Source organism: Hippopotamus amphibius, chromosome 7, assembly GCF_030028045.1.
Source record: "Hippopotamus amphibius kiboko isolate mHipAmp2 chromosome 7, mHipAmp2.hap2, whole genome shotgun sequence".
In the NCBI taxonomy this organism is placed as follows: Eukaryota; Metazoa; Chordata; class Mammalia; order Artiodactyla; family Hippopotamidae; genus Hippopotamus; species Hippopotamus amphibius.
This window is the reverse complement of record NC_080192.1, coordinates 128,514,505-128,526,056: the sequence shown is the minus strand read 5'-3', so window position 1 is coordinate 128,526,056 and position 11,552 is coordinate 128,514,505. Positions and strand designations below refer to the sequence as shown.

At 43.0% G+C, this 11,552-nt stretch overlaps 1 protein-coding gene across 1 annotated transcript in view; it reads left to right on the top strand.

The window, feature by feature from the left end:
- The first annotated feature begins 4,716 nt into the window (after positions 1–4,716).
- The window catches only part of DRC1 (dynein regulatory complex subunit 1), a 44,324-nt gene continuing 37,488 nt past the window's right edge, over positions 4,717–11,552 (top strand). Inside the window, exon 1 of the mRNA XM_057742534.1 lies at positions 4,717–4,871. Coding sequence (XP_057598517.1) covers positions 4,717–4,871 — 155 coding nt within the window. The remainder of the gene's footprint in view (positions 4,872–11,552) is intronic.

The following is an 11,552-nucleotide window of genomic DNA, read 5'->3' as shown; positions in this document are numbered from 1 at the left end:
ATGTGAACTGGATCATGGCCGTGGAGTACCTAATGCTACATTGTAATTAGAGACAGTGTTGCAGTGGCTAAAATGCCCCTGGATGCCCTGTGGCTCTTAGGCTAAGGTCTTCTCTTGAGCAGTTTCTATGGGTAGTATTTAGAATAGGAATTGATTCTGGTTTTTTATTGAAACATACACAATTCACCATGAATTCTAGATTCTGATATTCTTGAGAAGCACTTTTTAATCTCTGAAGAGTAAATTCTTGACCAGAAGCATGTTTAGTACTTGATGTTTACTTAGGTTATAGGAGGAGCCTGTTTTAATTTTACAAGATCTATGCTTTCTGCATTATGAATCTGTTTGAATTATTGGTATCATTTGGGATCAGACTTAGTTTAATAAGTGCTAATTAAGACTACCCACAATATGAACATTTTTTGTAGCTTATTTTGTTTATATAACTTATTCCATTAAATTAGCCATTCAGGAGACAAAGACCCAGCTACGTGTAATCATTTGCTCTTTCTGGAATGTGCCAAGAAAGCAGAATTCAGTATTAAAGTCCAAATTTCAGTTTTGTGTTTTGTTTCTTAAAGTAGCATTTCCTCTGGGTTAAGGGGAAGGCAGTGAACACTTGCTGTGGTGTAAACTCCCTGCTGCCTGCCTTCTGCCTTTCTCCTCCCATCTAACATAATAGATTAAATTTGTAGCCAATAGTGGGAAAGGAAATAGATACTTTTGTGAGTAAGGTTTCATGCCCTGTGACTAAGTAGGTGGCAGGAATCCTGGCAATCAATTATTGATTTGTTTAGCTTGGTCCTGTTGCAGTTTGCTTTCTGTAGTATTCTGAAACAAAGGGATGATGCCATCTCTTCTCAGGTACCTAGAAACAATACCACTTAAGTAACTGGAATGTGTTTGCTACAAGTGGAATATATTAGAGAACAAGATGAAAGGAGCACAAAGTCTTATTTTCCCTTTCAAGTAGTTTAATTGAACATGTTAGTAACTGGTCTGTCTAGGACTTGCTGTGTTCATAGCAAATATTGTAGCATTTATTTTATCTGGTTATGTGTGGTGTGTGTATATATACATATTTAATATGTACACGTATATTCTCTGTGCATATATATGTATGATATATTCATATATACATGCAGTCTCCTCTTGATTATCAGCAAGATGGTACGCCCTCACTAGACTGTTTCTTCATGTTGACTTAATCTGCATGTAGCTCATAACTCTGTGAAGCCTCTTCCTTATCTGGAGCCACAGTCTTTCCTACTTTCCATTCATCTGAGTCCCCCAGAAAGGCCCTTGCCGTATGTCGCCTTCTACTTCCCTCTCACCAGGGACTGTGTGAGCCAGAAAGCTTTTGAGAAAGATGGTTGCTTCCACCAGAGTTGAGGCTTCTGGGTCCAAATGATGATGGGGCCCATTCCTGGCCAGAAGGCAGCCCCTGGAGCAGTTGTGCCCTTGGGCTTGATGGGGGGAGAATATCCAGCTCTTATGGGAAATGGGGCTTCACAACTTGCTTGAATTCCTTAGCTGGAATGTTGTGAAGTCTTAGATAATTCAATGTGCAAGTAGAGTACAACTCTGCATTTCACCATTAGTTTTGTGTCATTGGTATTCCTGTTCCCCATTGCTACCCCAGATAATCAAGACCTGACTGTTTCTTGCCACTGGATTCTGGAAGCCTTGCCCTTTCAGCTGGATTTATGTTTATTTCTGCTGCTGTGAAACCCAAAAGTAATGCAGTAGGTTTTAATTTAAAATTGTTTAATTCTATTATTGATAAATATTTATTGTAATAAAAGTAAAGAGTAAATGATTTTTAAATCCTTTTAATTGTTTTCAGATCGTCTTTGTTTTTCCTTGGTAGATGCAAAAGGGGAGGGGGGGCTATGGGGAGAAAAATAATGTCCGGTCACTTGTCTCAGAGAATCGTTGGTTAATTTAGAGCAAAACATTAAAAGGTTTTGTTTTGTTTGATCACCTACTAGGTGTTCTATAATCCTGTGACTTTGAGTTCAGAGAGCAGAGTATTAGGAAGGTGGCAGTAACAGCTTTTCATAATATGCTGCTCTTGACTCTCCCAGAACTGGGTACTGGGTAACACTTATTGTTCTCATAATAACTGGGTCACAGTTACATTAGCTTGTAAGGTGGTAGTTTCATACTCAAAAACATCTTCCCATAGAAGAGAGTGTTAGTGTATGGTGTTAATTTTCCAGGCTAATTCCATAAGAACTTAATAACCCACACTTAGTACACCTAAACTTTAGTATGTGAACAAACCATAAGCTCTTATAAAAACTCATATTTTCAAACATTGCTTCCGAGGAGAATATTTCCTATTTGTTTTTTTACATCAGAATTAATTTCCCAGTTCTGGCAGTGGGCGTTTAAAATTTTTTTCTGTAATAGGTTTAAAGAAGGTGAGGGAAGAAATGTCCCTTATTTTAACCCAGGCTAATTCTCTGGCTTACGTGCTCTTAATTCCCCGCCCCCACAAATTCTTGGTTGCCTTTGCCGTAGCAGTTATCCCTTCCCTTCTAAATGCAAATGTCAAACACCTAGCAGGGGCCTGACACTCAGCAGGGGTAACCAGCTTGGGTTTAGCTATTGATAAACTTAAAAAAATTACTGATGTAATTTTGACTCCATGGGGCCATAGCCTAGACCTATTATCTCTCAAAGATAATTCTTTTAAGTAGAATTGCCTACTCAATGCATATGCTTATTTAAACTACTGATACTGGCAAACTATCCTCCTAAAGGGTATCTTTCCAGCAGTGAATGAGAGTTTTTTTCCACACCTATAAAAAAGGTTATTTGCATAATTGAGGCCGTCTGTGACAGCAGTGAAGACCTCCCAGCTGATTGGAAAATGGCTGGAGAGAGCCAGGAAAGGAGACTGGCTTGGGGTATTATTATGGTTAGGAGGTGGGGCCAGGATGAGGGTACCCAGCACACACAGTAGGAGCCTCCCACCAAAGGAGAGAGCACCTAGGCCTTTTTGGGTTTTGTTTTGTTTTTAAATCAGCTGCCCAGATGTAGAACAGAGGGGGAAAGAGACATGAGGCTTCAAAGCTCAAACAGCAAAAAAGGGAGTTAGATTCCTTATCATGAAAAATGTCTGGCTTTAGGTCAAGCAGTTTGTCGATCGCTCCTTTTGAGTTTTGTGGTACCTTTACTCTCTCTCCCATCTCTTGTGTGACAGCTGATTCCCACAGACTTTATCGTGGTATCCTACTCCCAGCTGTAGACAGGCACACACACTTGTATCTCTCCTCACAGATGGTGGAGTCGTGGACCAGGACCTGCAGGAGGCAGTGGTCAGAATTATACCTTGCCCCTCTGATTCCTCAGCCTCTAGGTAAGTTTAAAGCTGGAGGTTACAACTATAGGAGAGAGAGATTTGGCAGAGGGCCCTGAGACCCGAAGCTAACACATTCCTCCCTCCCCCACCCTCCAGAGTCCTCACCCTGGCTAAGTATGGGACAAGGATGCAGGCAGCTCTTGGACTCCTGGCTGCTCCAAGATTTTGGCACTCCCAAATCCCCCTACCACTTGCACACTTGGAAAAATTAATTTAAAAAAGAAAACTCCACTTGCCTCTGGGTAGGTCTTATTCACAAGGTGCTTATCTTCCTTGGCTTCACAATTGCCTGTGACTTGAGTAGGCAGGCAGTACAGCTGAGAAAGTGGTCAAGAAGTTGTGGCATACCCAAGGTTGCAGGGCGAGTCTAGGACTAGGACCTGCATTTTCTTGCTACTCCGGTGGCCTTTCCCTAGTTTCCCTCAGGCCAGTGGGATAAAATTCTGCCAAATGTTATCCAGCTTGTTTTCGAAAGGGTTTTATTTCTCACTAAGAACTATGCATTTTTTGTTGGCAGTGCAACACACATACAAAAAACCGCCCAAGAAATAGTGCTTTTTAAGGGACTCCTCGAAAGTTAAATTGTGCTTCTGTGCTCTTTCACTCCTCTTCCCTCCTTACCCACTCCGTACCATTTTCCTCTGCTCTCCTTTTCTTTTTTCTGTTAATTATGTGATTGCAGGTGGTGATGGTGGGATTGTCCTAGGTTTCAGCTACTGAAAACCGCTACAGAAGACAATTCCTTGATGGATATAAATTTACTAATGGCAGGGTGTTTTCACATTCTAGAGAAGATAGGGGCCAAATGCACAAAGTATCAATGGGAACTCAAAAATGAATGGATGACGAGTAGATGGATGTAATATACTTAAGTTCAAATTTTCCAAGCGGACCTATTATTCTAGCCCCTCCGTGAAGAAAGGACAACGCTTGTATCCTCCGTGCTAGCACAGTGGTTGGCATAGAGTAGGTACTTAATTATATCTGATGAATACGATTTTGAGGAATATTTATTTGATGAAGAATTAATCATCAGGGTCAGTCAGTGATGAATCACAACTTGGTCCAGCTCTTAAATCTTCCAGCCTCTGTTAACCCCCATCACCGGGCCTTCGTGGGGGATTCAAGACAGCTCTCACCCTAATTACAGGAGAAAGGAATAAAGCCCCACGCTGAGATACAGCGTTCTGAACACCAGTGGGCGGGGCCTGAGAGGCTGCGCGCGCAACCACGCCAGCCCCAGGGTCAGGCAACAGATTTTCCCTGGCAACGGCTTGTTGTTAGCAACCGGGCGGTAGTCCTGCGGTAGTCCAGGCAGAGCTGCCTGGCGGCGGGAGGCACCTGCCATGAATCCGCCGGGATCCCTGGGGGTCCTGGAGGAGAAGGAGGAGGAACACTTAGCCACCCCGATTCTCGGGCCCTCGATACATTCTGATAACCCTCAGGAGCGGATCCAGGCCCGGCGCCTCCGCATCGCGGCGCGCCTGGAAGCTCGCAGGCGGTGAGCGGGGGTTCGGGCGGGTCCGGCCAAGGAGCGCCCCGGGTGCCGGAGACGCGGGGCGGGCATGAGTGGGTGGCTTCTCCCCGCCAGAGCCCCTGCGGGGAGGGGCCGGCGTGCGTACATGCAAGCCGACCTTGTTTCTTGGTGAGCTAGAACACATTTCTATCAGAAGGTTCAAACAAAGTGTGGGTTATTAAAATATTGAGCACTAGTAAAGTCAAATACAGAAATAACAATCCCTCCAGCATGTTCATTGAGAAGCTGCTGCGCCAGGCACTATGGGCCGTGCACTGAAGATGCGGGCGCTCCATGACCTGCCTGCCCAGGTCTTTCTTTCCTCCTTGCCTCCCAGCCTGCCTTCCTTCCACAAGTAGTTACGGAGTGGACCTGGGCTATCGCTTCTGCTGGTCTCAGTGGCTTATCAGGTTGTGGGACACAAACCCCTTTTCCTGCAGGGTCTAAGGCTGATAACCATACCATTCTCAGGCCGGGTTTGCCACACCTGTCCATTCACAGAGGCAGTGGCCTGTCTTAAGGGGGTACCCAGGAGCACCTGCATGATCCCCTGAAGACCCTCTCAGTGTGACAGCACTTATACCTTGTCCTGCTGGTCAGGGTCAGCTGCCCTGCCAAGATGGTGCTTCTCTTCTTGCCTGCTGGCTTTTGGACGCAAGGGCCCCTAAGTGATGTGGCCGTGTTCCAACAAAACTATACTTAAGGACACTGATATTTGAATTTCATATAATGTTCATGTGTCACAAAATATCCCTCATATTTAGATCTTTTTTCTAAATTAGTGAACTTCGTATTTTAGAGCAGTTTTAGGTTCACAGAAAAATGGAAAGTACAGAGTGAAAAGTACAGAGATTTCCCATGTACCCCTCCCCCCACACATGTATAACCTCCTCTACTATCAACCTTCCCCACCAGAGTGGTTCATTTGCTGCAACTGACGGATAAATATATGACATGTATCTACCATTACAGTATTGTACAGAATACTTTCACTGCCTTAAAAATCCTGTGCTCTGCCTAGTCATCTTGGTCTTTTTGAAAAACCATTTGAAAATGTAAAAATCATTCTTCACTTGTGAGCCATACAAAAACAGGTGGGTCAGATTTGGTCCACCGGCCATAGTTTGCCAACCCTGATATAGGAGATCAGTGTGATGTTCTGTGGGATATTCAGATGGTCCTGATCTATTCAGACTGTATTTTGACAGAGGGTTAACATGGCCCTGTGAGTGAGAGGGCTATGTGAGTATGCACTAGCTGTTCCACGTAAATATGAATTTCCTGATCCTTTTTCCTGATTGAGGTAGAAAATAATGCATTTGGCCCCATCGGTGGCCACACTCCATGTACCCAAGGCCACACTAATCTGCTCAAGCAAAGACCCCACACTTGCATGGCAGCTGTGATTAGGACTGCTGCTTGGTTGAGCTTGCTGTAATTGACACTCATTTTCTTGGATTCACCCAGTTTTTGCAGGGACCAGACCAGTGAATTAAATGGAGATTTGATAGGCACCACCACTCCTGCATCCTTGAGATCCTTAAGGGTGACCTTAATCCCCACCCCCACCCCCCCAGCCTACAATATTGTTTTTTTATGCACTCGGGTGCAGTTTTGGAGTGTCCATTTAACCTTCTGTGCAGCGATAGCTCTTATCCACAGGCTAGTGTGAGAATTTCTCAAAGTTTTAAGTATGTTAAGATTACTCTCGTTGCTCTTTGGGGAATGGTTTGGTGGAGCCAGAAGTGAAAGTAAGGAGGCCAATTAGGAAGTGGGTGCATTGGTCCAGGTGAGAGATGAAGTTGGTCTGGACTAGTCTGGACTAGTTAGTGGCAGTGGTTTGGAGAGAAAGCAGATGCACTCCAGACATATTTCGGAGCTGAAATTGACTGGATATATTGATTGTTTGGATATGCTGATGAAAGATGGGGAAAAGCAAGAATGGCTTGAACAGCTGAGTAGATAGATGGTAATACCTTTTATTGAGGTGGCAAAGACAGTGACGGGGGAGTGAGGCAGGAATTGGTTTTGCCCATATTAAGTGAAATCGAAATTTGTAAGACATTAAAATTGAGATGTCCACTAGGCAGTTGGGTGTGGGTCTTAAACTCAGAAGAGATCTGGATTAGAGATAGCAGTGAGAACATCAGCAGCATTGTGATTGTATTTTAAACACCGGTGAAGATGATAAAAAGGGATGAGAAAAAAGCTCATGGCCAAGCCCTAAGACAGCCCAGCATTTAGAAGTTGATGGAAGAGGAAACGCTGACAAAGGAGACTAAGATAGAATGGCCAGTTGAGGCTGGTGGAAAAACGAAGAAGGGAGCTACAGTGGTGTACCTAACGAATTTAACTCCTGGAGCAGGTAATTTCTAAAACACAGATGATAACAATAGTCTGAGAAGAAAAGCAGACAGCGAACATTTTCTTTTATTGAACTTTGTTTATATTACCATGCCAGTAAAATTTTAAAAAATAAAAATAAAATTTATAATACAAAAATGAGAAAGAAGTAATGGTTGAATACTTTTAAATTACATGTGTTTTGGGGGAAAAAAGGAAGTAAAAACATGAAGAAATGTTCCCAAAGGAGTGAATTCGCAAGATTTAGAGAACGAGTTGTATAGAGAATGACAGAATTGAAATAAGTCAAGTTCAGTTTCTTCATGTTTCTAATAACTGAGCTAGTGTTGTTTACATCAAATCCCTAATGTGCAGGAATGTGTAGTACCTGGGGGGTTGTGGACATGCCCTGTGCGGAAGTGAGCTGGGACGCTTCTGAACCATTTCAAATGTGCTGTCAAAACACACGCATATAGCTGAGTCTGTATGTGTCAGAGAACAACTGTAAAAGTGCAAATGCTACAAATTAACTTCCTCTTCCAAGGATAAGAAGTAGAAAGGTGCTATATTGAAGCTTACATATATATTATTAAAAATCAACAGTAACTGCAGCAATTGTTTGGAACTTAGATTAACAAAAGATTTTTCAGAAAGGAGTGTTTTACGACTGACAAACATTTTTTTAAAGTTGGTATGTTGTATTTTCATTTTTATTCAGTTCAAGAAATTTTTTTTTTTCTTTTTTCTTTTTCTTTTTTTTTTTTGGCTACCCAGCACGCAGGATCTTCCCTGACCAGGGATGGAACCCAACACACTCCCTGCATTGGAAGCGTGGAGTCATAACCACTGGACTGCCAGGGTAGTCCCACAACTGTTGCCGGCACAGGGTGATAGTAAAACACAGACTGACTTTAGTCAGTTGTGTTGTCTTAAAATTAGCCTTGGGCTCCTGAATCGCCTGTGGTGGCCACCGGCCTAACTGCCTGAGCCTTGGTATGTCACTGAGGTGTAGTTTCAGAGAGGAAGCTGTTAACAGAATCAAATGTCATATGATGATAAAGGATAGGATTAATAGCTAAAGCACCCAAAGCTCTTAATCTCTAGTGTCTCAATGGAAGTTTCAAATTCCTGATGTCACTTCTGGGTCAAGATGGTGGATGGAACACATGCATTTACCTAGGATCTCTATCAAAAATGACATTTAAAGGGATTAAGTAAAAAAGATATAAACCTACAAAGTCAAGCGAAACAGGAGGACTCAATAGCAACAACATTTTGGAAGCTGGGATGTGCACGGACAGATGTAAATGGCTTAGCAGATTCAAGAACATGGAAATATAAACTAGTAGTGAGGAAAGCTGAGAGCCCTCTTGGTTTCCTCTGCAATAAATCTCCGAAAGACTAGGAAATTGGCAGCATCAGGTTTATCTGGATAGGGGTGAAGAGGGAACTAAAATAAGAATTGATTGGAAAATTAATAGATGTCAAGAACCATCTCCTACTTTGCACAGTTGACCGGGAGTTTGGAGAAAGTAAAACGGAGGATGTATGGTTTGGGGACTGCTGGGCAGAGAGGAGGCAAGGACACAGTACTAAAAGCAAGGGGATTCCATGGACACGTGCACACTGGAGCGGAGTGCCTCCAGCTCCCCATTTCTGGAATGCTAGCAGGACCTACCCGTTGCTGGCAGGAGACTGGAGAAATTGCTCTGCCAAATCTGACCATCCCAGAAGGAGGGACTTAAAGACACAGAAATCAGGTCTGCCCAGGAAGCGGTTCAAGTAGATTGTCCTGCACGGTTATACCACACCCTTGCACTCAGCGCCTTCATAAGCTTTCTCGTCTTAGCATGGAAAGGTAGCCAAGGATTTCGAGATGTCTGAAGAAAATCTTTAAGATGAAAGGTAGACACTAAAATGAACAAACAGGAAGAAGCAATTTATAGGAAATTGAGACTATGCAGGAAGAGAAATAATCAATAACACAACGAAAAGACTATCTTTAAATACACTTGAAACTTATGTTACATACCAATTTCACTTCAGTTAAAAAAGAAAGACAGGGACTTCCCTGGCGGTCCAGTGATTAAGACTCTGTGCTTCCAATGCAGGGAACACAGGTTCGATCCCTGGTTGGGGAGCTAAGATCCCGTATGCTGTGCAGCAAGGCCAAAAAATTAAAGAAAGAAAGAAAGAAAGGAAGAAAGAAAGGAAGGAAGGAAGGAAGGAAGGAAGGAAGGAAGAAAGAAAGAAAGAAAGAAAGAAAGAAAGAAAGAAAGAAAGAAAGAAAGAAAAAGAAAAAAGGACTATCATTAAAATCCTTAGAGAAAAAAGAAATGAGGATATGCAACCATGAAACAAAAATAGGATGCTATTAAAATAATCTAGAGATCAAAACAGAGCTCTTGAAAGTTAAAAATATGGTTGAAATGGAAAATAGTAGAAGGGTTGGGAAGTAAAGATGATGGAATTGCCTGGGAGATAGGGCAAAAAGGGAAAAAGGTAGGAACTAGTAGAGAAAAAGATTTTTTAAAAATTAGAGGACTAGTGCAAGAGATCTAGTATCTCCTTTCTAGATCCAGAAAGAAAGGACAGGGTAAACAGAGGGGAGGAAATGATCACTGAAAGAATTCACGAACATTTCTCAGAACTGAAGATCATGAGTTCCCTGGTTGAAAGGGACCATCTGACAGCACAATGGATGAAAGTAGACCCACCACAAACACACCACTGGGAATGTTCAGACCAAGAACCAAGAGAAGGGTCCTACAAGCTTCCAGAGTGAACAACAGTGACAACAACTGTCACGTAACAACTGTCACATACGAAGAAAGGATTAAGAAGCAGGATGGGGCTTCCCTGGTGGCACAGTGGTTAAGTATCTGCCTGCCAATGCAGGGGACACGGGTTCCATCCCTGGTCCTGGAAGATTCCACATGCTGAGGAGCAACTAAGCCTGTCTGCCACAACTACTGAGCCTGCGCTTTAAAGTCTATGAGCCACAACTACTGAGCCCACATACCACAACTACTGAAGCCTGCATGCCTAGAGCCTGTGCTCCGCAACAAGAGGAGCCACCGCAATGAGGAGCCCGTGCACCACAGTGAGGAATAGCCCCCACTCACTGCAGCTAGAGGAAGCCCGTGCGCAGCAAAGAAGACCCAACGCAGCCAATAAATTAATTAATTAATCAAATGTAAAAAAAAAGAAAAGAAACAAGATGACATCTGGTTTCGCAAATAGCAACAGTGGACACCAGAAGACAATGAGCAATGCCCTCAAAGTTCTAAAGAAAAACCAGAGCTCTAAACCCAGCCAATTTTTTAAGTCCTGAGGAAGGACTCTGACTTGTCAGGAGGTGTGGTTGTTCAAGATGGCAGCTTCCACTGAGACCACACGGGTGGCAGTGGTGGGGAAGCAGCTTCCCAAAAGAGGGATCCAGCTCAAACCTGAGGAGAGAGAAGTCTGGGATGGCAACTTTGGGGAATATGCTAGGTCAGCGCTGAACAATAGAAATACAATATGTAAATTAGCATCCACATTTAAAAAAAAAACAGAACGGGTGAAATTAAATTTTGTAATTTATTTTGTTTAACTCACTTATATAAAAATACTATTTCAACATGTAATCAGTATAAATCATATTGAGACACTTGGCGTTTTTGGTTGAAAGTCTTCAAAATCCATCTAGTTCGTATTTTACACTCATAGCACATTTCAGTTGGGATCAGCCACATTGCAAGTGCTCAACAGCCACATGTGGTTAGTGGCTACCATATTGGACAGTGCAGTGCTAGGTCGTCAGGAGTGATAAGTAAAGACAGCAGTGGGATTCGAGTTGAAACTAGATGGTAAGAATGTGTAGCATAGTTCTTTTTCTTTCTGAAGCACAGGTCTTTGCTCCAGGAAGTAGTTGGAAGGATTATTTAGAGTTGGTAACTAATTGGTGGTCAAAGTAGAAAGTCAGGAGAATGAGTGCGTTTTGGGTGGTCATGAGAACACCATTAGCCTGGCAACACCTGAAGCCCTGAGTAGAATGAAACAAATCGTTTTCTCAGTAAGGGCGTTGAGTAGGTTCAGTAGGAGCAGGGAAGTGAATGACATGACAAGAAAAAAAAGAGTTTCAGTTGGATTGGGAGCGGGGTCGTGCTAACTCCGTTGCAGATCTCAAAAATGGTGTAGCACTATGCAGGGCCGTGCTGACCTTTGAACAAAGGGAGGGAAGATGGAAGTCCGGGATAGAAAAAGTCGAGAAAGAATGAAGAGTCAAGAAAGGGGTCTGCTTGTTTCACCGTGGGAGAAGCCATAAGATGATGGTTTCAT